The sequence below is a fragment of the Rattus rattus genome, chromosome 1 (assembly GCF_011064425.1).
Source record: "Rattus rattus isolate New Zealand chromosome 1, Rrattus_CSIRO_v1, whole genome shotgun sequence".
Lineage (NCBI taxonomy): Eukaryota > Metazoa > Chordata > Mammalia > Rodentia > Muridae > Rattus > Rattus rattus.
In genome coordinates, this window is record NC_046154.1 from 100,185,018 (window position 1) to 100,212,858 (window position 27,841).

A 27,841-nucleotide genomic window follows, 5' to 3' on the forward strand; every position below is an offset into this window, starting at 1 on the left:
TTCCGGGATCCGGGTCCAGCCTCGGCCCGAGGCCGCGGGGCGCTGCTAGAGGGTGCATGTGGGGGCGTGCGGTGAGGAGGCGCTGCCCGCGGGGGCTGCGGCGCGGCCGGGAGGCGTTGCTGGCACTGCTGGCCCTGGCTGGGCTGGGCGCGGTGCTGCGGGCTCGAAGCAGGTCGGAGACGGTGGACCCGGTACCCACTCGGACTCCTCACCCCGGGCGTCACGAGCCGGTGCTGCCCAGGCCTCCGCTGCCCGCCGATGCTCTGGGAGCGAAGGGGGAGGCGGTGCGGCTGCAGCTGCAGGGCGAGGAGCTGCGGCTGCAGGAGGAGAGCGTGCAGCGGCACCAGATCAACATCTATCTGAGCGACCGAATCTCGCTGCACCGCCGCTTGCCCGAGCGCTGGAACCCTCTGTGAGTGGTCGCGGAGCCCCGGCGCGTGGGACGCTGCATCGTCCTCGGGAGGAGGCGGTGCAGAGGGAGGGGGGTTATCTAGAGGGCGAGGAGGCGGGAAGGTTAAAAAAAAAATCAGAAGGAACCTAAGAAAGTCGAGCTGGTAACTGGGTGGTCCCTTGAATCTGACACCTCAAAGTTGCCACTCTGTCTGGAGAGGGTGAGATTCGAGTTAAGCAGACCGAAGAGATCCCCCTCCCCGGTCCGTGCCTGTGGGTCAGTTAGGACTGTGCGGGTGTGGCAGTGACTCCCGGGGAGCTGACGGCGACTAGCATAGGACTGGCTCCATTCATTGGTGTGGGTGTGCTGTTGCCCAGGGATAGAGCAGAGCCATAGAGATGCCCAATGGCCGTGTCCGAGGCCCGGAGCCGCCTTCCTTTCTCTCTGGCTGTTGGATCCTAGCTTTTGGGTGGAGGGCGGTGGGAAGGAGAGGTTGGTGGGAAGGGCGCTTTGTGGCTTTGTAGCCCAGCCCAGCTCATTCTTGTAGGTGGTGCAGGGCAGATTCCGTGTAGTCAGAGCCTAGTTCCTGTTGGAGCTGCTGGCTTTTCAACAGGTGAGGGACACGGAAACAAACAGCCGCTGCAGCTGTTGCCACCTTTGACCCTGGGCCTCCCAGACTCCTCCACCCTTTAAATTTGTTAAGTGAATTTTTAGTTCCCACACGAGCTCGGTAGATTTCCTGGGAAACAGAACTCAGAAAGGGGTCCTGGTTAGAGCCACAGGGCTAGCCTGCTGTGACCGTCAGGCACTTGTCACCTACGCCCCATGCCATGTCAGCTTTTTTTCAGTTTGGATACGGACTCAGAGGGCATAGGTAACACGAAGCTTCCAGAAGATGAAATTGGCGATCTGCTGTGCCCCCTCCTCCATCTCAGGGAGAGTTTAACAGACTTGACTTCATTCACGCGGTACCTGGATTTGCTCACGCCTACCGCTGACTCTCTGCCCGAGGCCCTTTTTCACTATCTTTTCTGAATAAAATTTGCTGGGATTGGCAAGGATTCTCCACTTCTACCAAATGCCTCAGGGCGGTTTAGCTTTTTGAAAGCCCAAAGTTGTTCTAAAACTCCCGAGTCTGCGATCTCAGGCAGTGAGTGGGTTCAGCCTTTAGTTGATTTAGCCTCAGTTTCCTCGTTTGCAAACGATGGCGAGGGTTAGCCCGTACACTCTGTGTGAGTGGCAGAAAGAATGCAGCCTCAGACTGAATAATCCAGGCACACCTGGGAGCGCCGAGCTGCTTATTTCCTCTTCCTCTGCTGCCCTGGGTATACTCTGCTGCTGCTCTTCGTGCCCTCTGCATTTGGTCATAAAGTTTTTTCTTCTCCGGATCCAATTTCCTTTATTGTTAGAAGTCGTGAATATCTCTTTGAAACGCTTTAGATGACCTGTGGGGCTTATAGTTTCCTGTCTCCATGGTGATGCAGCTGCCTTGTGTCCTATCGGGATTTGAGACTAGATCCTGCTGTGCCATTGACCCTGGGAATTAATCCAACCCAGCAGGGCGGGCCTAGCCTCTGACTCTGGCCACAGAGCCTGCCCCCATTATTTTTGACTAGCCTGAGAGAAAGGTGAGCTGGACTGTGTCAGTCTGGGCCAGGATAGTCTCTGAGACACAGCCTCCATATATATGGTCAGTAGTGCCCCGGCCTTGCATAGTCTGCCCTCTCGATTCTCAGGGAGAAGCTTCCAGATCCTAATAGATGTCTGAATTCTCACTGCGTGGAGGATTCATGTCGTAGAAAGGGCAAGCGTTTATTGCTGTATTTGAGGAGGTATACAGTCTTAACCTTTGTAATTTATTTGTTTCTGGAATTTTCCACTTAATAGTTTTGGAATAAGATTGATTGAATAACCAAAGCTACTAGAATGTGAACCCACACACAAGATGGGGTTTCTGCAGCAGTCATGAGTTCATCAGAATCTTGATATTATTCTGTGCTCACAATGTAGGGTCCTCAGGAGTCCAGTTAATCAGCAGAGAGATACTCAAGGTCCTTAACTGTCAAGGAAGGAGAGCCTATAAGAGAACTTCCAGACAAACCAAAGACAAACCATGTACCAGGTTACCCGGAAGGACTGGGTAGATAGAAATGTTCTATTTTCCTTTTTAGGTGGCGACTGTTGTTTACCTGTTTGTTTTTACTATAAAAGAAGATACTTGGGCTTTAGAAATGTTACCATAGGGAAAACAAAAGCCCCCCAAAACTCAAAAATGCCAACAAGAGAGCGTTAAACCGGGCGTGGTGGTGCTTGTCCGCTACCAGCCCAGACAGAGCTACATAGCAAGACTCAAAAGAGTAAAAGAAAAAAAAAAGTCAGCTTACAACCCCGGGAAAGCTGTTATTAACATTTTGCTGTGTATCTGTCTAGACTTTTTCCAAGTATAGAAACAGACTTCAGAAAATATACACACAGACGTGTGGGTGAGAGAGAGCATGAGTGCACATGTAAATGCCCACGTTTCTGCTGTCTTCCAGTTGCCCTTCGTATACATACCACAGGACGCAAAGCACGGGCCAATCCAGGGACGTCTGCTTTGGCTCTTGCTGGCAAGTGCAGGGTCTGGCAAGGTCAAATGAGTAAAGGGACTTTTGGGGCGTTGGTTTGCAGACATGGTGGGGGTTCTGAGAGCTGCAGGCACAGCTTTGCTTTGAGAGCGCTGACTTGAGGACACGGGTGCCCTTGGATAGCGAGTGAGCGAGGCTCTGGATAGTAGCACAGTTCACCATCCCTATCTGATGATAGTGAGGACCACTAGATTTTACTCCTAGAGAGCAGGCCAAAGTGGGGAGCCCTAGAGCTGGGTTCTGCAGTCCTAGGGAGTTCTTAAAAACTCTCAGTGCCAGGGACTTCCTCTAGAACAATGAAATCAGAGTTTCTGTGGCTTTGAGGTGTGACCATGCTGGAAACTGCTGTCCTAGTTGCTGTGGACTGCTGGCTCAGAGGAGTCATGGTATGGCGGAAATTAGAGGAAGTAGTTAATGATGAATGCATCGAAACTAGCAAGGATGTATGTCACAGGCTGAGAGTTGCTAACATTACACACACACACACACACACACACACACAAAGTGTTCATTGAATATGGTAACAAGTTGATTACTGAAACGTGATTGTCGCTCACATTCTGACCTAGTTAGCAGGAGAGAAAGTGGAGTGACTGTGTGGTGGTTCCCTGACCCATATCTGGAGATATCTGCTGCTGGCTAGAGGAGTGAGACCTTGTTTGTGTTTCTTGACTGCTTATCGCTAGGTGTGTGTCTAGGCTCAGGGATCAGGGATGTCAAAGGGTCTCAGAGTCTCAGAATAACTCCAGGTGGTTATCCCCAAGACCAAAAGTGCCCTGCTGAGCTGGCAGCAGGAAGCTGGTGAGATCTCTCTTTTGTAGAGAGCTTATCTGCTCTTGCAAGAGAGAGAGAGCTTATCTGCTCTTGCAAAATTACCTTTGTAAAGTGTCCCATATCAAGGGGATATTAAACTAGTATTTCTTTTGCTTTCCAAAAAGGACTGTAAAGTGTAGAATATTTTCTTGTCAGTCCTAGATCGTGGCCTTTAGCCAGCAGTTCAGATCCACAGAACCTCCTTAGCTCTGGATTCATCTTCCTGCTCTTTTTTTTTTTTTCCCCCACTCATTCTAGAACTGTGTGTTTTACCGTGTCGCCAATTAGCATTTTGTGTTATTAAAAAAATGGGGCTGGGAATATGGCTCAGTTAATAAAGTGCTTGCCATACAAGATAAGGATCTGAGTTTGAACATTCACATAAACAAATGTTAGGCATCCTCTTGTGTCTTAGTTACTGTCCTGTTGCTGTGAAGTCGCGGCATGGCCAAGACACTTATAAAAGAAAGCATTTGCATGGGGATTGCTTACCGTTTCAGAGGGTGAGTCCATGACCATCATTGTGGGGAGCGTAGGGGCTGGCAGGCAGGCCGGGCACTGGAGCAGTAGCTGAGACCTCATATCTGAAAATCGGGGGCAGAGGGTGTGTGTGTGTGTGTGTGTGTGTGTGTGTGTGTGTGTGTGTGTGTGTGTGAAAGACTGGGCCTGGAGTGGACTTTTGAAACCTCAAAGCCTCCTCCCTCCATCAAGGCCACACCCTCTAATCCTCTCCCAAACATTTCCACCAACGCAGGACTAAGCATTCAAATATAAGCCTATGGGGGCTAAAACCACCACTGATGCATGCCTGTGGAGTAGAGAGCTGTGTCGACTGACTCTAACCGTAGATATCTGGGAACTTGTAAGAGACCCTTAAGCTAAGGGCTGTTAATTGATGGCATTCCCTCAAAGGAGAGGAGGGGGTAAGCAGGATCAATGGACCCTCACCTGAGATTCTATGCACCTTCCAGACTGTATATAATTCTGCCCTGGTAGCATGTGGCTGCTTGGTCTCCAGAGGTGCTAGAGCGTTTGGTACAGGGAAGGTTGACTTAAGGGGAGACTCCAACTGGGCAGCTATGGGGAAGTCATCCTTTATGCTTTGGTGAGACTCTCTGGTGGTGTGGCTCCTTAAGTCATCCCTCACCTATGTTCTGTAAGTAAACCCAACTAATTTAATGTTCAACAAGTTGGACTTTGATGAAATCAAACTTTGGTCTGTTTGTAGTGCCCAATAAGGAGGGGGTATATGGGACAAGGAGAATCTCCAGTTCAAGACTGGCCTAGGTGACATAGCAAGGTCCTGATATATTCTCACCCCCCCATCTCTCATATTCGAGGACACACACACACACACACATACACACACACACACACACACACACAGTCACTAACTTTTAAGCAAATTCTTGTACCATTTATATTTATTGCACTCACTGATACCTTTGGATTCGATTATGCCATTTTATGTTCTATTTTCTATCTGTTATGTTCTTGTCTTTTTGTTACTTGCTCATTTGTTTTAATTTTACAACACAGGGTTTCTCTGTATCTCAGGCTGCCCTGGAACTCACTGTCCCCCTACCTTGGCCTCTCAAATGCTGGGATTACAGGTGTGACACACCACACCTGGCTTGTTACAATATTTTTGTTCTTTTGTTTTTTGAGACGGGGTAGGTCTGGGTGGCCTGGAGCATCCTGTATGGCTGACGATGGCATTGAACTCCTGGTCCCCATGCCTCTACTTCTCCAGTGTTTGGATCACAGACCAGCACTCACTAGGTGTCCTGTCTCAGCCTCTGCCTGTCTCAAGTCACTGACGTTTTTGCTGAAAACAGTGATGTTGGTTTAAGGATCTCTCAGCTTGGTCTTCCTGGTGGTTTATTTTGAAGGATGGATTGCTACAAAATGTCACAGTTTAAATAACAATGGCCGTTCTATTATTTCACATTTCTGTGGTTAGGGGTTTAGCAATACTGTAGATGGGTGGGTCTGCCTCAGAGTCTCAGAAAGCCACATGATGCCTGGGTCTTGGTCATCTGAACACATGACGGGGCTAGAGATTGTGACCCCGAGATGGCGTACTTACCTGGCTGTTAGCAGCCTCTCTCCATGCGGCTGCTTGAGTATTCTCACAACATGGCAGCTGCCTTTCCTCTGCTGCATTACACTGTAATGTGGAGGAAATGTCACCACCTTCTCTTTCCTCCTCCTCCTCTTTCTCTCCCTCTCCATCCTCCCCCTCCTCCCCTTCCTCCCCTTCCTCCCCCTCCCTCCCTCCTCCTCCTCCACCTCATGTCTTCTCTTCTTGTGTGGCAGTTTGAAATATATCCACAAATTCTCTGATGTTATTCCCTCTGAGGCTGGATTGGATTCTCGCCTTGAATATCGGCCAGACCCCTGTATGGCTTACTAGATTTTCCTGATGTTGGTGCTCTTGTGTCTATGAATTATAGCCTGGGGTCTGAGGGTACCGCTCCAGCCTGGCTTCCCGACAGCCGAGTGTCCATGCTGCTGCAGCTGAATTTTCCTTGAGTACCTGAACAGGACCCTGGGATGCAGCGGGATGATAATGTGGAGCCGGCTGAGAAGAGCAGCCCCCTGCCCCACAGAGTCTCTCAAGAGGCCATTGTGATTCTTTAGCCTCTACAGTGATTCTAGAGCCAGGCCATGGCCATGGAGTCTCAGGGCTCACTGCAGAAGCGGTTTTGGCATTACAGTTTCCTGGGGACTTGGAATCTACTAGAAGACCCTGGGAAGGAGAAGGGAACATTGTTGTTTGGTAGGAAGGAGTGCCGTATAGGATGCCTCCTATTGTATACAAGGAATGAGCCAGGGCCTCCCAAGAAGACCATTGGATGTAGACATCCGGTGTATTCCCAGCCTTGTTCTCTGTGAGCTGAGCCTGCTGTTTGGCATCTCTGAGTCTCGTCTTTGAAACCAAACCCGTGAAGCTGGCATGGGATACATGTTTTTTATTTTTAATTGTATATATGTGTGTGCTGGCAGGCCCAGAGATGTTGGATCCCCTGGAGTTAGAATTCAGGAGTTGTGAGCCTTCTATTATGGGTGCTGGGAATCAAACTGGGTCATCTGCAAGAGCAAACAGCACCTTTAACCACAGAACTATCTCTTCTGCCCAGGAAGTGGTCTCAAAGGTAAAGATTCAATGCTGAATTTTATGTAAGAGCGTCCCACATTCTTTCCACCCTGGAACCCCATTTTGACATCTCTGAAATGAACATGTTCTGTACCATTCAGTTGGCAACGTTTACCTTTCTGGTTCATGAAACTCTGTTACCAATCTGCTTAGCTTTGATGAATTACTGCAGCCTGGAGCTAGGGTAGCCCCCAGCAGTCATTCCATTTCTAGGGTATGGCAGAAACAGATTTATTAAGGAACAAATCTTTATCTTGTAGGGATACATATCAAAGTAGCTATGGATGCTGTGGTATGCAGGATTTTCTTTTAAAACAGCCTGAGACGAGGATGGTGGGAGATGGGTAGTGACCGTGGGCTGACGCTGCCTGTGTGCTGACAACTGTTGATGCTGGGCCTGAGTCAGTGGAATCATCTGATCCTTCTGCTTTTTATGTTTGAAAAACTTCAAAGTGGAGTAAAATGGGAACAATGCCAGAGACCAGTCACACCTGCGAAGTGCCCCCACTTTGTTTTGAGGGGCGTAGGTGTCTACCTGGGTTTTTGTTTGTTTGTTTGTTTGTTTATTTTTTATTTTGTTTTTTCCTGAGTCAGGGTTTCATGTAAACCAAGCCGGTGAAGATGACCTTGAACTTCTGATCTGCCTCTCTTTATGTCCCAAGACCATAAGCCTGTATCGCCCGTCCTGGTTATGTGGTATTGGGGTCAAACCCAGGGGTTTGTGCGTGTTAGACAAGCACCCCAGCCTTGAACTTCATCATGAAGGTCACCTCTGCAGAGGGCCCACTACCTCACTAACTCTGGTCACCTCTCCTCTGCCCATCTCACCAAGGAGGATTCTCATCCGCTACCCTCCTTGATTTTCTTTATTACGTGGGTCATTTTTGTCATGATTGATTTGCTTGCATGATCACTCCCCTGGAATGTAAGGTCCATGGATAAAAGCCCTGACCTATTTGGCGCATGGCAGGCAATCAGGAAGTACTTGGTGACTGCCTGAGGTGGGCCACCCAAACATTGCTAGTCGGTGGGCAGCTGTGAGCTCTGCTGCTCTGAGTAGCTCTGTGTCTCTCCAGTCTGTCGCTTACCTGTCCTTTGAGGCCTTCTCTTGGAGGCTGGGAAACTGGTATCATGGCTTATCTTCTCCCGTGTAGCCAGCTCATCCCGTGGCACGGTCCCAGGGTCTAAAATCTGTGCTTATGACATCACTCCGTCTTGCCATCATCACTTCCTAGTAATTTCTAGGCATTGCCCCGTAGTGAGTGCCACGGCCCTGAGGTGGCTCTGAGGATAGATTGTTGTTTGGACCAGGAGTCTTCGGTGCTCGGTGACACAAACTCCTGAAGAAGCAGGGAGATCACTGACTCCCAGGAGCCCTAGTCAAGCCCCACTCCTAGGGCTAGGTGGGCTCAGTTTCACCCCCAGAAGCTGTTCCCTAATATCGTAGTCGTGTATCTAACTTACGTGCTCAGCTTCCCACCTTTATGAGGTGCCGTGACCTCTGGATGCTGGGGAGGGTGGGCACAGTCCCTGGGTGACAGGAATCGTGTGAACTGCACCTGTTCAAATGGAGGAGACCTGATGCTGGAGGTTTACCTTCCTAGAGGAGATCAGGGCTGAGCTGCTCTTAGAGAGCATGGGGAGTTTTCCAAGTAGAGATGGGAGGAAGAAGCAGGAACTGCCAGGAGGAGGGAGCATTCTGAGTCAGATGGGGATTAGAATGGGGAGACAGATAGGATTGCTAAGGCCTGAGTGACTGATGGTCTCCCTCCCTTGAATCCTGACTAGTTTGTGTTGCCCAAGGCTTGATATTGCTTTACAATTTAAAACCACCCTCCCATAAGCACACGTTGTTATGGTTACAGCCTTTCTTGTGGAAGATCCTCTGGTAGATTATTTCCCAGGAGAAGCCTAAAGACCAGGACCCGTGTCCCCATCGTCACTCCGTGCCCAGTGCTATAACCCCTCTGGCTTTTCTGTTGTTGAAGTTTCATTCTGTTTACAGGTGCAGAGAGGTGAAATATGATTATGATAACCTGCCCAAGACATCTGTTGTCATAGCATTTTATAATGAAGCCTGGTCCACACTCCTTCGGACAGTTTACAGTGTTCTCGAGACTTCCCCTGACATCCTGCTGGAGGAGGTCATTCTGGTAGATGACTACAGCGACAGAGGTAAGCCCTGTATCAGGATGAAAGGGTGACAGAAGATGGGCTAGATATGCCCAGTGGTATTTGGGGCATACTCTAGGGTCAGCTGTTGGCCAGTGGAGGGGAGACTGTATGGGGAGCTCAGCCAAGTTAGGGAGGGCCTCGGAGGTCGCCATAAGGTATTGAGATTTTAAAAGTCTGGTAAGAGCCACCCAGAGAGCTTTATGGGGACAGGTGGGTCATCAAGAGGTCAGTGTGTTATGTGAGGAATGGCCAAGAATGGGGAAGGGAAGGGGAGGGCAATCACAGGACAGCCTTGGCTTAGCTGGGATTAGTGTATCCATGGAGTGATCTTGGATGACTGGCTAAAGTGGGGACTGTTGGACTTAACTGAGAAGAAGTGTCAAGAATGCAGCCACAGAGATAACTAAGGGGCATTGCAGTGTAAAACCGTGTTATCATACTGGGCCATTGTGCACTCAGCAGCTGCTCCCTGTGGGCTGTCTGACTGCAGGACAGAGAGCGTGCTCAGACCTGCGTGTGTGTTGGGCTATTCTCACAGACATTCTGAATCATAGAGTTTCACCCGGGGTGACAGGAGTTTGGTATAGTAGGTCAAGATGATGGCTGGACTTGTCCTCATCTAATTCATGTCTTCCCTCTGGGGGATTCTACAGCTCCAGTCTGCCTGGCTCGGGCTAGCATCTCACATCCCACTCATTCTGGTCTGCCAGAAAAGTTAAAAGGATGCAAGTTTCCAACCTTCTTCCATCAGGCAGAACATCAGACAACAGCCACGCCTAGCTGCTAGGAAAACTAGAAATTATAGTCTTTATCTTGGTGGTGGTAAGTTCAGCTAGAATTTCCTGCAGGAAGGAGACTGAGGAACAAGCAATGGTGTCCTTGCAAGTCAGGCTGGAGTTTGGTGCTGAGGGCAGCCTGGGACCCCTGAACTCCAGGTGGAGGAGCCCTGGGTCTGAGGCAAGCTCTACCATAGACTGACCACACCATCACGGTGCCTTGGGAAGTCACTCATATTCTCCAAGCCTCAGTTTCTTACCTGAGAATGGATTTATCCACACCTCTCTCAGGGAATGACATTGAAAAATAAATGAGGTCATGTGCAGCCCGTTCATATATCACACTGAGGGCTTGGATCCCACCCCAACCTAGCCTCTATAAAGGAAGTAATAATAATTCCTACAGTGTAAGATCACTCACTGTGAGGATTAAATGAGACGAGGCTAGGGATATGTGTGGTGTTAGTGCCTGGAGAATACTCAAGCCTCCTCGTTAGATGGTAACTTTTGTTTGTTTGTATGAAATGTCTGAATTGTAAACTTCGCTCTTGTCCACCACACCAGCACCGTTTATTGACCAGATGGACCAACACCAACATCAGGACCAAAAGGCAAATATCAGATTGCTTACATTAACCTGTTTGGAATTAGACCATTCCCGAGCCGATAGAAGTACAGTGTGCCCTCCTTCACAGTGGGGAGCGTTGAGCCACCACTGCCCTTCTCATCATGGCTACACAGAGAGCAGGGGAAGAGCCGAAAGGCCTGGGAGGCTGTTGGCAGCCCTGCTTGCATTCTCTTTGCTTACCAGAAGTGATTGTAGGGTAGGGGCAGGGTGTTGGGGGTTGGCTCCTCAGCCCAGGAGGCAGCGTAGGTCCACCCAACGTCAGTTCTGGAAAACCCACCCGAGCTTAGGCAGCTGCACCTGTGTCTCAGTGTGTGAGCATCACCCCTGTGGTTAACTGGCATGGCGTGGCTTGTAAGGGCACCCTCTTCATTTCTGCTCTCAGCTCACAGGCAGTCATTTAGAGCTTAAAGAGAAAGCCAGTGAGAAATGTTTATAAGCATTGAGCACATTTAAAGAAATGTTTTCATTAATTCCGAAGTGAAGTAGAACATTCTCTGATGGGGGAGAACTTTGGGTGGAGAGGGAAACGGTCTTTCTTCCCTTTCTGTGGCCCAAGTGGATTCCCATCCCCCTCCCCCGGCCCTCTAGGGTGTGACTCCTTGTCCTGGAATTAGGAGACCCGGAGGCTAGTTGTGTCCTGTCATCTCCATATATAACCTCTTCTGCAGACCAAGTTGTGCACATCCCCCTTGACAAGCTGTGGTCGCTGCTACCCTAAAGAGTGCTGATTCCAAATAAAGAAAATGTCTACTGCCGTAATTATGTCTTAGGCAGCTTTCTGTCACTGTGACAAGATAGCTGATGCAGGCCACTTAGGAGGGAAAAGAGGTTTCTTTGGCTTACAGTTTGGGGAGTTCAGTTTCTCAGCATTATGGTGGAAAGCTGTTGGTGGGAAGTTACACAGAAGCCTGAGGCTGGGAGCAGAGGGGGTGACAGGAGTCCTGTGTCCCCCTGGAGTGCATTCTCACAGCAGCCTCAGGGCCTCCCCATAAGCCCCACCTCCAAATTTTCCACCAGCTCCCAATAAGCACTGTCCCGATGATGAAACTTAATCTCAGTGCGTCCATAGAGGCAAGGCACCATAGTCAGTGGGTTTCAGTTTTAAATGTGCACAAGTCAGCCTATGAAGGACTTTTTTTTTTTTCCTTTTTTTCGGAGCTGCGGACTGAACCCAGGGCCTTGCGCTTGCTAGGCAAGCGCTCTACCACTGAGCTAAATCCCCAACCCCAAGGACTTTTAAGTAAAGGTTTATTTGGTAACTGGAGAGTGGGCTCAGTGGTTAATACCAGTCACTTGTGTTCTACCAGAGAACCTGGGTTCGGTTCCCAGCACCTATCTGACGGCTCACAATGGTCTGTCACTACAGTTCCAGGGGATCTGACCCCCTATTTTGGCCTCTGCAGGCAACAAACATGCACATGATGCATGAATATACAGGTAGGCCAGACATCCATGCACATAGCAGTACAAATCAGTGTTTGTGCATGTGCGTGTGAGTGTATGTGCATCATGTGTGTGATGCTCTTGGACGAGTGCTAGATCCCCTGGGATTGGGAGTTACAGACGGTTATGAGCGGCCTGACACGGGTACTGGGAACTCAGATCCTGTCCTCAGGAAGGGGACCTCGTATTTTTAACAACTGAGCCCTTCCTGCAGTCCCTAATGAAAGAATTTTGCATCCGTTTTATTGAGACATATTCAGGTACCATAGCACTCACTCACCTGAAGCGCATGATTGAGTGTATCTGCAGTCAGGTCTCTTCCAGCCTGACTTTCGCTCTGGGCGTCCTGGGTGACAAAGAAAAGGAGACTTCTATCCTTGCCGTCTGAGGGGATCGGGGAGGCACTGGGTGGTGGGGGCAGGGATGCGTGCTCTGCCAAAGATGTGGGGCAATGACCTCTGTTCTGTTTGTGTCCACAGAGCACCTGAAGGAGCCCCTGGCCAACGAGCTGTCACAGTTGCCCAAGGTGCGCCTGATCCGTGCTAGCAAGAGAGAGGGCCTGGTGCGAGCCCGGCTCCTGGGAGCCTCTGCGGCCAGGGGCGAAGTGCTGACGTTTCTGGACTGTCACTGTGAATGTCATGAGGGGTGGCTGGAGCCTCTGCTGCAGAGGTGTGTGGGACACCCATGGGGGTAGGGGTGCCTGGGTGGGAGCGGGGACGGATTCATCTTGGCTGCTGGGGGTGTCCAGTGCCCTTCAGCGAGGTCTCTGTGCTGGGGTAAAGGAGGTGGCATGTGAGAGGTGCTTGGATATGGCAGCTTGTGGGGGTCTGCTACACTGCCAGCTTCTCAGAGCAGACCTTTGGAGTGTCATCAGCCCCAGGCTTACAACGTCGTTGTGGACTAACACTTCATGGGGATAAGCCCTTGGACTCTGTTTCAAGCAGGGCTCACTTAGCTGTGGATACTGGAGTTACCCAGCATTCATTAAGGACAACACTTGGGGTCCTTGAAACTCAGAGACCCTAAAAGAGGGGTGTGTGGGTGTGTGTGTGTGTGTGTGTGTGTGTTTAAAAGTATTTGTGTATAGTACTAGAAGTTGAGCTAAGAGGTTTATGTATGTGAGGCATATCCCTAAAGCCTGCAATTTTTAAAAAATACTAATTTTTTTAAATGTCATGCAAGTACACATGAGCAGAAAGAACCTAGCCTGTATTTTCACCTTTATGCTAGCTTAGTTGTAAAGTAAATTTTTTAGTAACACATAAACACACACACACACACACACACACACACACACACACACACACACACACAATCTTCCAGGTGTGTCTACACTGTGGATCTGGCTGTGGTTTTCTGTGTCTCTCCCAGTCTCCCCAGTGTCTACTGTAGAAAATAGGAGTTGGCTAGCAAACCAGGAGTTCCACCAGATGGAGCTCTGTCCAGGGTCCCCTCTGTAGTCCGACAAAAGGTCAGAGGTGTCATTAGCCAGCCTTGTGGTTTCTCTAGGGCTGAGCTAGAGGCTGAGGTTGGGGTGTATAGTGTGCTATCTGGAATCTTGCCAACAGGCTCTCCTGTCTCTCTCCGGCAATGTGCTCATAGATGGCTACCCTTGGCTAGTGTGAAGTCTGAGCACGCCATCCTTCCTCCTGAGCTAGTAAGCTAACAATATCAGAATGACAGAATCTTAAAATATCAGGGCAACTCCTTCCTGTCAGCAAGGCCACTCTCAGTGAGGAGCTCTCCACCCTGCAAGTCCATTGGAAATACCCAGGGGACATTTGCATCTGACTCTTAGGGTTTCCCTGGGCTTCTGGATGTATCAAAAGTTCACTAGGACTTGGGCACACACTGGAATTAGACCCATAAGGCTGCAGACGACTGCAGACTGTGCCTGGCAGTCTTAGCTGTATCATTGCCCTTTCCTTCCAGGCGCCTCTGGAAATAGGTGTCTGGGTTGTCGTGTCAAAGACTGTTCTTGGTGTGCTGCAGGTGTGCTGAGTAATCAATGTTGTGCAAATTGAGGGTTCTGCTCCTAATGCTGGAAACTTCCCCACGAACGCAGCTTCTAGCCCCCCAAGGCAGAGTCTGCACCCACGTATCAGTACGGCATTTCCTCGGGTTCCCCTTTGTCTGAAGTTGGGCTCTCTGTGGTTTCTGACGGCTGAATGACAAGTCATGAGTTCCTGTGGGACTTGGGCCTTGGCAAAGGCCAACAGCCAAGCAGGTCTGCCCTTGGTCTGCACCACCTTTCTAACCAACAGTTCCTCTGTTTGAAGAGGTGGTGTTGACAGACGCACCATCTGCAGACTCTTCATTTTAGTCAGCTCCCAGGTTTGATCCTGTATCTAACCTGGCCGGCCTGACCTTTGCTGGTCCCACCTCAGTCTGGCGTCTCTCTGACTTTCTCCCATTGGTCAAGGGCAGGAATGGCTCAGGTCTGCTTCTCTGTTTCAGTTGTCCCCCATGCTGCAACTTTTAAGTTAGAAACATTCGAGATAGCCTCCCTCCCCACCGTAAGCCAAGGAAATGAGCGCCCTACTTCCCCCAGAGGAAGTTCCCTTTCCCTTCATTTGTGTGGTTGTCAGAGGCAATGGCGTCACTGAGGAGGGACATGCTGGTGAAAAGTTGGGTTTGGATGGTGTTTGTGGATAGCGAAGCCAACACACACACAGGCCAATGTGTGCAGACACACGTTAGCACGTTTTGTTTCACCCCACACTTCCCAGTAACAGAAGAGAAAAGCAGTGGTTCCAGGTTCTCAGCCCCTGAGCTTACAAATCCTCATTTTAGTCCTCTGAGGACAGAGCTCCATCTTGTTATCATAGAGGCAATGCTTCTGAGACATCAGGTGACTTGGCTGATAACGATATAGCAAATAAAGAGCAGGGTTCAAGTCCTTAGACATGAGGTCTAACTATAAGCCTGACCTCAGGCTACCCCCTCCTCCTCTTCTTCTCTTCTTCTTCCTTCTCTTTTCTTCCTCCTCTTCTTTTTCCTCTTCTTCCTCCTTCTCTTCCTCCTCCTCCTCCTTCTAGTCTTCCTCCTCTTCCTCCTTCTCTTCTTCCTTTTTTTTTGGACACAGTTCCTCTCTCTAGCTGTCCTGGATTTCACCGTGTAGACCAGGCTGACTTCATACTCTCAAAGATCCATCTTGTCTCCCTAGTGTTGAGATTAAAGGCATGCCTGGTACATCTTCTGTTCTTAAGATAATTCTTTTTATTAAAAAGAAATTAATTACATCACCTTTTGAGAAAGCGTGAGAGGGAGCATGCGTGGGCACCTCACGCTGAATGTGTGGTAGTCAGAGGACACTTTGGAGGAGTTAGTCTCTTTTTCCACCATGTGGGTCCCAGGGATTGAACTCTGGCCATCAGTCTTGGCTGCAAGCTCCTTTATCCACTGAGCCATCTTGCTGGCCAGAGATAATTATTTCTTGAGGTTAAGATGTTTCATTATAATGGAACTTTTTGCACTCCCAAGAAATTGGGCACGTGCTTTGTTTTTTTTTTAAAAAAAATCACCTTTGATATTCACATACCTTGACTCTTTGAAAGGGAGTCAGATTTAGCCAGAATGTCCACAGACAGGATTAGAGAAGATAGAGTTGTGGGATGCTCCTGTTTGAACTCTTCTCCCCCTTCTCGCCATGCTCTGTGGTGGTCCCCCAAATACGACCCAGAACCCTGAGTGAGGGAGACGAGTCTTCTCACCCAGGAGTGCTTCTTTTCTGCTGGAAGAGGGACAGTCACTCTGGAACTCCTGCTGCCCCCCTTACAGCCTGGAGCAGACAGGTGAGATGGATGTGCTGGGTATTTGCAGGATCCACGAGAAGGAGTCGGCCGTGGTGTGCCCCGTTATTGATGTCATTGACTGGAACACCTTTGAGTACCTGGGCAACTCCGGAGAGCCCCAGATTGGAGGCTTTGACTGGCGGCTGGTATTCACGTGGCATGTGGTCCCCCAGCGAGAGCGGAAGTTGATGCGGTCTCCTATTGACGTTATCAGGTCAGGCTAGCCTTCCTGGCCCCTCACCTCAGAGCCTGTCCTAAGGGAGGGATGGCTGGCTGTCAACTTCCATTCTCTACCTCGGTGTTTCCCCAGAGCGTTTATCTTATCAGATATCTTTGCTGCACAGATAGACTTTATATTGGTATGTTTCAACTAACTAATTAAAAGTTTTAATAGGGGGGGAAACATGCACCAGCTAAAATTTGCATTTCCCCCTGGTTGTGCTGTAGGTCAATTCTGCAGGCAAGGGCTGGCTTCTCAGCCTCTGACTTCTAATGTTCTAAAAAGCACATGGGTTTCTCCTGCTCCTGGCCCTTGTTCATGTTGTGGGGGGAGGGGGAGCGGGCATTCCCTTCCTCTGCTTCAGCTCACTTCTTCCCACAGACCTGGCCTCCTCAGGAAGCCTGGTTTGTCCCTCCCCACCCTCACCCCTGCCTTAAAAGGTTCTGGGTGGCCTTTGTTGACATGTGTCACACGTAGAGGACTGGCCTGCTCAGCTCCCTCTGACTGTGGGGTGGGCTCTCCTGTTGCACGGCACAGAGTGTCAGCTCAGGTGTGCTTCTGGCTGGATGAATGGCCTTCAGGGACAGAGACTCCAGGGGGCGAGTAGTTCGGCTGTTCAGGAAGGCGTTTGCCTCTTCCATTGAAGTATAGGTACCACTTTTTTCTAGGTCTCCAACTATGGCTGGGGGACTGTTTGCTGTGAGTAAGAGATATTTTGAATATCTGGGGTCTTATGATACAGGAATGGAAGTCTGGGGAGGAGAAAACCTTGAATTCTCCTTTAGGGTGAGTAGTCTTCTGTTTTGACTCATTCTGTGTTTTCTATATTCATTCTCTCTCTCTCTCTCTCTCTCTCTCTCTCTCTCTCTCTCTCTCTCATATCCCCCCCTCTCTCTCCTGCCGTCCTCCTCTTCAGCATTGAGGTATATCCAGTTACCCTGTAAGACAGTGACAAGCACCTCTTATCAACAGGCTTGATGTCTAGGTGGGGAAGGGGTTGTTGCTTTTACATTTACGTCAGACTTGGGCTGGAAACAGCATGGCAAGTCTCCTGATTTCTCTCTTGCTCTAACGCTGGAGGAAATGAGGCTAGGAGTGGGGATGTGACTCACTCAGACCAGAGTCCTGGGCCCACCTCTTAGGTCTGCTTTCTGACCACCTGCTTAGGAGGGGCCTCTGCATGCAGCACAGCTGATAACTGTGGGGTTCACTGTACAAAGTCAGACGTTACCGATTTAGCCTGTGGTCCGGAACTTGCCCTCTGTGGCAGGCCTTGCTGCTGCCCTGGGAGCCCCTCCGCAAAGCCTTAGCGCCTCGGTGATTTCCAAATCTTACGTGTTTAAGAATCAAAACTTAAATTTTTTAGCAATGTTTTGTCTGTTTTCCTATCCTCTTAAAAACAGTTAACTGAGAAGAATCTGACCTCCCCCCTGCCCCAAAGCATTCACACCCCTGCGTTATAAACACCAGATGCGGGGAAAATGAGGCCCCCAGTGACCTGAGTTTTGGGTGTGATTCTAACAGTGTTTCTGCCTCTTCTCTAGGTGTCAGGATACTCTGCCTCTTCTAGAAGCTTCCTCTCTTCCTTTCAAACCTCTCTTCTTCCTTGCTGCTTTCTTCCCTTCTGTGGCATCAGGTAATGAAGGCCGGTCTGGCCGCTGAGGAAGTGGGTTGCTGGAGAGGCCTCTAGGCCCACCCCAGTCAAGTGCATGAGCTATCTGTATCGCTTGGGCTTGGGCTTCCTGGCTCCTGTGTCGTGTCCGTCTCAGGGCTGCTTTCTCACCTTTGTGCTAGGTGCATGCTGGTAAGTGGCCTCTATCCCCACAGCGGAGGATGAGAGCCTCAGCGGGTACCACCTCCTGACTGCACTCCCCATGGACCAGCAGCCGTTCCTTGCTCACCGTGTGGCCTCTCCTCTCTTCCTCCATTGCAGATCTGGCAGTGTGGTGGCACTCTGGAAACACACCCTTGCTCCCACGTGGGCCACGTCTTCCCTAAGCAAGCTCCCTATTCTCGCAGCAAGGCTCTAGCCAACAGTGTCCGTGCTGCAGAAGTGTGGATGGATGACTTTAAAGAACTCTACTACCACAGAAATCCCCAGGCCCGCCTGGTGAGTCTCACCCAACGTGTACACTGTCAGCCTCATGGGAACCAAGCCCCGAAGTCTGGCTTCCCCAGCAAAGTAGATCCGGTTCTAAGAACAGGGAGCAAACTGGGTCTTTCTGACACAGCCTGGGAAAGCCTGTTCTTCCACGCATGGGTATGAGTACTAGGTGATTCTCACTCTCTGCAGAGCCACGTTTACAAAGCCACTGCAAATACTGAGTGAGTGATTGTCACGCCGTTGCTTCTCGCATTATTAGCTTCCCGTGAGGCTCGGACAGCCAGTCGGGGCTGTTGTTATGTGTATCAGGACATACATGCATTCTTTATTTATTTATTGTTGGCCCATCAGCGCTGACCTCATGGCCAAAGGCAGTGTAACCTATGTCTGAACAGTTCTTACCTACAGGTGTTTTCTCTGTGAGGCACATCACAGCCTTCTGTTTCTTTCATTTATTTATCGGTGCGCGTGTGTTTTCACGCTTAGGTACAACATAATATTTATGTTGTGGCACATGTGTTGTGGTCAGAGGGCAACTTTGGGGAAATTGTTTCTCTCTTACTTCCACAAAGGTTCCAGGAATCAAACTCATGTTGTCAGGCTTTGTGGCAAAGTGACTTTACCAGCTGAACCATCTCGTTGGCCCTGTGTCACTTTCTAACATTTAGGAACTCGAGAAGCACTGACTGGCGGTCACTTTAGATGGTTTGTGTCTCAGTTAGGGTTTTTTTTTTTTTTTTTTTGCTGTGAACAGACACCATGACCAAGGCAACTCTTATAAGGACAACATTTAATTGGGGCTGGCTTACAGGTTCAGAGGTTCAGTCCATTATCATCAAGGCAGGAACAGGGCAGCATCCAGGCAGGCCTGGTGCAGGAGGAGCTGAAAATTCTACCTCTTGTTCCAAAGGCAGCTAGGAAAAGATTAATTTCCAGGAAACTAGAGGTAAGGTCTCAAAGCCCACGCCCACAGTGACACGCTTCCTCTAGCAAGGCCATGCCCCCGAATAATGCCACTTTCTGGGCCAAGCAAATTCACACCACCAAGCTGGTAAAGTCAGAAGCACGATGTGAAATCCAAGGCCCTCATAGGTTTGTGTAAAAGACACACTTACGGTGTGAGTGCAAATCAGGAGGGCAGGGCGTGACCTCGTTAGTCCTTCCTGGGAGCATGTGTGTTGAATAATTTGCAGGTATTGTTTGTGGACGTCCATGACAGTGCGACTCAACATGGAGGTACAGAACTAGAGAACAGCCGGGTTAGTCTGTGCCGGCACAGTCACTCTGGGCTGTTGAGTGTCAGTGTTGGCACTGGGGCAGGGGTCTCAGCTTCTCTCTTTGTAATGAGCTTGGTCGAGTCCACGTGCTCAGGGTGGAGGTTTAACACAGTTTGTTATCTGAAGTTACCGCTCAGAGCACACCGGCCTTCTTAGCCTGCTTGTGTCCTTTCAGAGGCTTCATCCTACGCTCTCCGGAATGGTTCACGAACCTGCAGCCTTATCCTTGAACAGCTAGATCCCTATGTCCTTGGAATCCAGCCATACATGGAACTGAGCGCATAAACCATGTGGGGAATGAGGCCCTATGAGAGCAAGCGACCATCTCTCCTCAGGACCATAGCTCAGGGTCTGCTTATGCCTCAGACCTCATTCTGTCCCTGCCGTAGGGACCTATGGATCTGCCCAACCTCAGCCCCTACCACAAGGCTTTGGGCCCATGGCCTCTATATACCACCAATCTTTGTACATTGGAAGCCAGCTCTGCATACCTGAGGGCTACTTGCTGACACAGGAGGTCCTCAAGACATCTGCCCTGGCCCTGGATGGAAAAGTCTCCCAAGGCCTTCCTAGTAGCCCTTCAGGGTAGCTACCAAATACTCATTTTATAGATTCGAAGCCTGACGTACAAGAGGGCAGAGGAGGAAGAGGAGGAGGGGAGAGGGGGAGGGGAGGGGGAGGAGGAGGTAAGAAGACTGAGGAACTGAAGGAGCCTCCCTAAGGCCCGGTAGCTCAGGGGAGGTAGCAGCAGGCCTGGGGCCTTCGTGCCAGGGTGCTTTTCTCAGTTCGGCTGAACCCAGGAGCTGTCAACCTGATCTGCTGCATGGCCTTGTATCTTAGAGGCTCCACGTCATCTGCCTCGGCTTTTTCTATCTTGCCTAGAGCAGCAGACTAAAATACCTGCTCCTCACTGCCACCCAGCCTGGAACTCTGGGCTGCTATTCTCAAAGTGCACCCCTCCCCCCCAGAACATGTGAGCAGGGTGTTGAACGCACCTGCATGCTCAGTGCTTGTTGGCTTTGTTTGAAGATGGGCTTTGGTCAAAGCTGGCCACAGTGACTTGTTAAAGAAAGGACTTGTGGGGCCAGTGAGGTGGCTCATGAAGGGACTTGCCACCAAGTCAGAAGACCGGAGTTCCATCCTGAGGATCCACATGATAGAAGGAGTGAACCAAGTATCACAACTTGTCATCTAGTTTCCCCATGTGTACACACGTTGACAAAAAAATAATGTTATTAAAGAAAAGTACTGGGGAACGTTGTAGAAGTTTTTTAATCCTGACCCGGGGTTTTCTACCCCGCCTTGTCAATTCCTGGAGAAAAGACACAACTTATTTACAGGAAGCTTCAAACAGCACGAGAGCTGGGCAGATATCTACCCTCCGTGCTGTTAGGATCTACTTTCCTCTCAGTAACCCTGAGTTACCACTTACGTATCTCACCCGGGCTCCAGCTGCCCAGCCCTTAGAGCTGTGCTTTCTTGACTCCTAACCCATGGTGTCTTCTTCCTTCCTCCTCCATCTTCTTCTCATGGTTCTCTTCTGACCCCAGGCCTGGGAATCCTAAACCCCACCTATGTCCCTTCTGCCTGGCTCTTGGCTGTCAGCATCTTTATCTACCAATCAGAAAGAATTTGGAGGCGAGGCCACATAGGATGCACTGACTCCAGGTCTTGAGGGCCGCACTTAGCATTGCGATAGAAGTGACACCCAGACATTTAGGTATGGCCGTCTCTTGGTGTTCCTCCTCACTCTTCAGCAGCAGAGCACATCATAGCCTAGTCCTCGGGTGAGCGTTTGCTGTGCTGTCTGGTAGCAGGCTGTTTCCTTACTCAGACGTCCTCGTTGGGGAGGCGTGGAGGAGTGTTTGCCTGTGAAGTCAAACTTCCAGAAGCTTGCTTACCGCAGCCTTGAGCTCACATTAATGAGTTAAACATTCAACATACACTTGTACTTCACTATTGAACATGCTGGTCACCCATGATAATGTCTAGGACACTTGCCTGTGTTTGAGAGTGAGTATAGTAAGAAGGGTACAGCCCAAGTCATCCCATTCCTCTGGTTAGACTCAAGAATGGCCTGTGGACACAGAGTCCACAAGGGCATGCAGGTCCAGGAAGCTGATGCGGGGTTTTGAGTTTGTCTCCCAGGCTCTGTCTGCAGATGCCTTGTCTCCTAACCCCTAGCTCTGCCAGTGTCACAGTCTCGTTTATTGCCTATGATGTGACCGTCCCCACTCTAATGTGTTGCTCTGTTGAAGACTGAGAAGTAACCCCCTAAAAAGGACAAGTAAGTAAGTATCTGGTCACTTTAGGTTTCTTTTTTTTTTTTAAGATTCATTTATTTATTATATGTAAATACACTGTAGTTGTCTTCAGAAACACCAGAAGAAGGCATCAGATCTCATTAAAGATAGTTGTGAGCCACCATGTGGTTGCTGGGATTTGAACTCAGGACCTCTGGAAGAGCAGTCGGTGCTCTTAACCTCTGAGCCATCTCTCCAGCCCCACTTTAGATTTCTATTCTCCAGTTTTCCCTTTTAAAACTAAATCCCATTTGATTTGTTTTATGCGACTGTGTGATTGTGTCAGTGAGGTGCATATGGAGGTCAGAGGACAGTTGGAATTGTCCTCTGTACGAGCGTGGATTGCACAGTAGCGTGACGTCATCGAGGGCAGGTGTGGGCAGGCAGCCTGTAGGGACTCAGCATTCTGTTGTTTTCTCAGGAACCCTTTGGGGACGTGACAGAGAGAAAGAAGCTTCGGGCCAAGCTCCAGTGTAAAGACTTCAAGTGGTTCCTGGATACAGTGTACCCAGAACTGCATGTGCCGGAGGACAGGCCTGGTTTCTTCGGGATGGTAAGCGGTGGGCCATGAGGAACAGATGTTGCCTTGGTCTGAACAACAGTCCTGGGGAGGAAAGCCCCCGTTTCTGAGCACCTCAGACATCGCCCATTTTCACCCCTCTGGTCTGATCGTGTCCTTACTGTCCTCTCCTCTCTCCTGGGCATCTGGGCCCTGGGTCCATGGTGTCCGGACAGGAAGGCACCTGGAAATTGTCAAGGGTGAGCTACCGTTGGCTGTTTAGTTAACTGGGGTGTCACGGTGCATGTGGAGATCAGAGAACCGTTCTCAGGAGCGGATTCTCTCTGTCACTCTGTGGGACCTGGAGATCAAACTCGGGTCATTAGACCTGTGTGGACGTGCTTACACCCATCGAGCATCTCACCAGTCAATTAATTGTGGAGAGTGGGGCTTAGGTGCTGTTCCCGTGTCTTAGTTTTTGCTAGTATTTTCCGATTACTTTGGCCTTACTGGCCTGACCAGTTAGTGATTCTCGCACTTAGAAACAACAGAAGCGCACCGAAGTCAAGACTCACTTCTGGTCATCCAGAAAACCTTAAAAATAAAGAGGCCAACGAGACCAGAGGCTTGCTTTTGCTGGGAGATAGACCATCTCCCCGTGGGCTAACTGTTGCCTCTCTGAGGTGCTGCTGCTGTCCCATTTTGGATAACTACAAAGCCAGGGATCAGTGTCAAATCATGTTTTCAAGGTGAAAGTGGCCAAATGCACAGAAACACAGGGGATAGTGTACTGAGTCCTGTGTCTGTGACTCTAAAATAGTCAAGATTCTTTTTCCTCTAATTCCTTCTTCCCTGCCCTACCTTGGTGCTGTTGGTGTCCTGTGATTTCCTTCTAAATACTCAATACCCACCACATAACCACTAAGCCTACCACATAACCACGAAGCCCACCATATAACCCTGAAGCCCTCCACATAACCATGAAGCCCACCACATAACCACTAAGCCCACCATATAACCACGAAGCCCTCTACATAACCATGAAGCCCACCGGATAACCACGAAGCCATCCACATAACCACTAAGCCCTCCATATAACCATGAAGCCCTCCACATAACCATGAAGCCCTCCACATAACTATGAAGCCATCCACATAACCACAAAGCCTTGTTGCTGTTCACTGTACCATTCGGGGCACACTCCCCCTTTTTTCAGGTTGCTCTGTGGATGGTTGCAGATTCTAGTGGGGATCCACACACTGTGTCTGTCGCAGCTTGCTTTGGAAGGGACTTTTAGCCTGAGCCATGCCTCCACATTTCCTCTTCCATGACTGTTTTTACCATGTTGAGAAGAAATGCAGATTGGTTGTGTGGGAACTATGTCACTCGTGGCTCTGTCTGTAAGCTCCACCTCTCTCCTCTGTATTTCTTAACTATGAAAGTGAGGCCACAACCGAGATGTTGAGCCAGGGCAGCAGTAAGGCTGTGACGGAGAGATAGAGGTGCAAGCTTTTAGGCCAGGTTTGTCATCTTAAAGTGGGTCCAAGTTCCCACCTGTCATTAGCATAGGATAATATTATATGACTAGAGAGGGCTGGACAAGGGGCAGGGCTCCTCTCTCAGGGGTGGACCCTGGGGCCTCGTCCTCATTGTGTTCTCCCCACCGAACATTGTGTGGAGTTCCATGGGTGTGTAGAAATCTAGACTGAGGTGACACCTCTGTGTCTTGTTTAGCTCGAGAACAGAGGACTAAGGGGGTACTGCCTGGACTATAACCCTCCCAGTGAAAACAATGTGGAAGGCCACCAGGTCCTTTTGTACCTCTGCCACGGGATGGGTCAGAACCAGGTAGGTGTGGGCTTGGATGGGGAGGGGGTAGGCTTTGTTGCTCTTCTTTTTAAAATACTTTTTATTGTATTTACTTATTTGCCTGTGTACGTATGTATGCCCGTGTGTGTGTGTGTGTGTGTGTGTGTGTGTGTGTGTGTGTGTACACGCAAGCGCAAGCGCAAATGTGCGTGTGTAAGTCAGGACAGCAGGGGTCAGTTCTCTCCTCCCACCACATGGGTCCCAGGGACAGAACTCAGGTCAGGTCACCAGAGCCTTTACCTGTCGACCCATCTCACCAGCCCTCTGCACATGAGTGGGACTCAGCGGCAGAGCCCTAGCCCAGCATGTGGGGTTCACGGTGTCTGTTACTTAGGCAAGACAGAAAAATCCAGGAGAGTAAGGACTTATCTGGGCTCAAAATAAGAGGCCAGCTTAGTGCCCCAAGATACCTGGATCCCTCACACAGGGTCATGGCAGCGGTAGGGTGGGGTGGGGTGGGGTGGTGTGTTGCTCCATCCCACCTCCACTTATTTCCCCTAGAGAAATAGTTCTCAACCTTCCTAATGCTGTGACCTTTTAATACAGTCGCTCACGTGGTGGGGACCTCCAACCGTAATATTGCAATCATTGCTTTATAACTACTTTGTAACTGATTTTGCTCCTGTGATGTGGATGTCTGAGATGCAAGCTGGGAAATTGTTGCCCTAGATAATCTGACACGTGTTGGTCACGCTGTTGTTAGTTTTTCGAGTATACATCCCGGCAAGAAATACGATATAACACCCGGCAGCCCGAGGCCTGCATAGCAGTGGAGGAAGGGAAGGACGTCCTTATCATGGATCTCTGCAAAGATACCGTTCCGGAGAATCAGGAGTTCATCCTACAGGAGGTCAGTGAATCTGCAGCTTTCTGTATGACTATGGAAGCCAGGTTTACTCTTAGCCTTCTCCCAGTGGGTCTCAGACACTGGAAACTTCACTTCGACCCTGGGAGGGGACTGTAGGGTCAGAGTCTGTGGCTCCTGGTGACAGTGGGGCTTTCTTCTCTCTCAGTCCTTTACACTATGAGCTGCTGTGGGTTGTAATAGAAAGTAGAGTTTGCCGCTGATGTATAGGGGTGAGATGGGCTATCCGAGTGCCAAAGCATGAGGTTAGACCCAAGCATAAACCACTCTGCTTCTCTGAGCCTCACTTTGCCCTTGCTCTGAATCAGGCTTGTTACTAGCAGCCTTGTTCTGCTCCAGGAAGGACTTAGAGATTCCCAGGACTTCCCATGGAAGTCGTGAGGCCCTCTAGACTCACTTTTGATGGACAATTTGATGTCGTGGCACACCTAGAAGGCACAGGCCCCTGGCCCACTTGCAGCAGGCCTGTCACAAGACTTCATAAAGCTCTGGAGGAAGTGACTCCAAAGGAAAATGAGTTCTCTTTCACTCATCACTCGGTGCTAGCATCCCGGATGGGCAGAGATTCTCCTGCACTGCTCACAGATGGGTTAGTCCGAAATCACATTCAGAGTTGGAATATATTTTCCTGTAGAAGAGTGTAATAATAAAAACAGTGGAGTTTGCAGGCTCCCTGGAAGAGCTGAGCCCCAGAGTGTTGCCTGCTTGAGAGAAGAGAGTAAGAGCTGGGCATGGTAGTGCACGCCTCTAATCCCAACACTCAGGAGCCTGAGGCAGGAAGATTGTGAGTTCCAGGGCAGCAAGACCTGTCTTAAAATTAAAATAGTTTAGGAAAAGTAGTCCGCACACCCCACAGCCTGTTGCCCATTTTGCATTTGTCTTCTAACCCCCCAGAGATCACTAGTACGATCTAGAAACAAGAGTGGTTACGTGCTGCGTTAAGAATTCTGCTGCAGGGCTGGAGGGATGCCTCAGTGGATGAAGCTGTTGGCGTATAGGCAGGAGGAAGGGAACTCGCAGTTCCAGCACCCTCATAAAGACCTGACAAGGCGCCTGGGAGGCAGGGCTTAGCAAACAGAGAGGGATCCCCGGGACAAGCTGGCCAGATAAATTGGTAAACTTGAGAGTCAGAAAAGACCCTGTCTCAAGCAAAGAAGGTGGAGGGAATACTGTGTCATCTTCTGGTCTCTGCACTCACATACACGTATGTGTACACGCATATGTGTGTGAACCCACACACACAGATTTTATCTTAAAATTCAGGGATCACTTTGGAGAAGTGAGCATATGTAGAAGATGGCTGGGCGGAGAGATACTGCAGCCAGTCACCCACTTTTAGCTTCCTCAGGAGGAAACTTGTAGGGCCATGGAAGGGTCAGGGTTAACAACATCTAGCTGCTTGCAAGGCCTCTCCCTCAGAATCAAAAGGCTATGCATTCTCACTGTTGGCTGCTGGCCCCTTGATAAGTTCCTCAGAATAAGTACAGCTAACAGAGGAGAGAGGGACAAGATACACAGCAAAGAGAGACTCTCCATGCCCTCAGCAAGTGTTGGGGAAGCAAGCGGGCCCCGTTAAAGATTACCATACCCTGGGGTCTGAGACTGGAACCAGAGACCCCAGTAGTGGGCTTTCATCCAGGCTGAGAACAGGTGACCTGGGAACTCAGGTCCCTCACCTGGGTGTGCTGCTGCCACATTTAGGAGTATGGCCAGGTCACGTGACTCTGTTAAACTGCTCAGGAGGAGGAAGTCATAGGGTTGGAGTTAGATGATGAAGAGACATGAGGGGAAGGTAAATAAAGGATCTTGGCTGTGACTTCCCTGAAGGAGAACAGCGTGGCTAGAGAGAACAGAGAGCTAGAGGCTCTGACCCGTCCTCTTGAGTAGCCAGCAGGTGGCGCTGTTTTGCACAGCTCCCATTTCTGAAATGCTAACAGTCCCTCCCTGGGGTCTTCAGAACCTGCCTGAAGGGAACTGGGCTTTTCTGAGAAGTCACTGAAATCGTCTTGAACACACAGTGTCTGTTGTCATTTGTAGGATGGCACGTTAGTCCACAAGCAGAGCGGGAAATGTGTGGAGGCCACAGAGAAGGAGCTCGACACTTCCTTTGCTCCGCACTTGCGGGATTGTAGCAGCTCAGACAAGCAGAGGTGGCTCTTCAAGGAGCGCCTGTCATAGCACACCGCCTCGCCAGGGAAGGAGCCCACCGCGGCCATGGGCTGTGTGCCCAGCGAGATGGACAAAGCACGTGGTTGTCACCTGTGAATGTGTTGGACTCCACAGCAATGTGAATCATCTTTGTACAGATTTGGAAAACTTTAAAAATGTCTCCCAGTGTCCCGTTTTCTAAGGGCAATCCTAAGATGCTGCCTTTGGTATTTGGGAAACTTAATGCACGATGTGCATTTTACCCATGGTGCCTTTTACTCTCATTCGCAGAAAGGGTAAATATTTTATTTTGTTACTTACAAAGCTTCCCAGGTGTTTAGTATACTTTACACAAACTGGTAATACCTCAGATGTCGACTGGTAATACCTCAATGTCATCAAGTTAGAGTTCTCTCAGGGGGGTGAGACGGACACTAGAAATCCTGTCTTGATTTCATTTGGTGTGAGTGGGTGGGATAGTCTAGATTTATACAATAAAGAATGCTTTTTGCTTATGTGCCGATCATCAAAACTCTATCATAATGTTCATACTGACCCAAACAGGCTAACCAAATCTGAAAGCTCAAAGAAAAAATATGGTTTGCCAAGGTCCTACAGACTTGAGAGTGTGCATTTCCAGCAGTGTCTAGTGGGAGGGTGTCTGGTGACTTAGGAGGACTTGACTACTGTGACTGTAAAACGCATTTATATCCCTTCTAGTTTTTATCACAGGACAGTTCCAGGGAGAA

General features: G+C 49.7%; 1 protein-coding gene across 1 annotated transcript; it reads left to right on the plus strand.

The window, feature by feature from the left end:
- Nucleotides 1–27,609, plus strand: Galnt12 (polypeptide N-acetylgalactosaminyltransferase 12). The gene is made up of 10 exons (XM_032904213.1): nt 1–412; nt 8,997–9,166; nt 12,493–12,682; nt 15,836–16,021; nt 16,696–16,813; nt 17,961–18,137; nt 22,133–22,264; nt 23,945–24,058; nt 24,783–24,929; nt 26,982–27,609. The coding sequence occupies exons 1-10, from the start codon at nt 57–59 to the stop codon at nt 27,120–27,122; spliced, it is 1,731 nt and encodes a 576-aa protein (XP_032760104.1). The 5' UTR covers nt 1–56; the 3' UTR covers nt 27,123–27,609.
- The last annotated feature ends 232 nt before the right edge of the window (nt 27,610–27,841 follow it).

Excerpts from the sequence above, each read along its gene's own strand:
- Galnt12 (XM_032904213.1), top strand. The coding sequence starts at position 57 with ATGTGGGGGCGTGCGGTGAGGAGGCGCTGCCCGCGGGGGCTGCGGCGC. Across the intron at positions 18,138-22,132 it reads GAAATCCCCAGGCCCGCCTG|GAACCCTTTGGGGACGTGAC; the intron begins GTGAGTCTCACC and ends TTGTTTTCTCAG. Across the intron at positions 24,059-24,782 it reads ACGGGATGGGTCAGAACCAG|TTTTTCGAGTATACATCCCG; the intron begins GTAGGTGTGGGC and ends CGCTGTTGTTAG.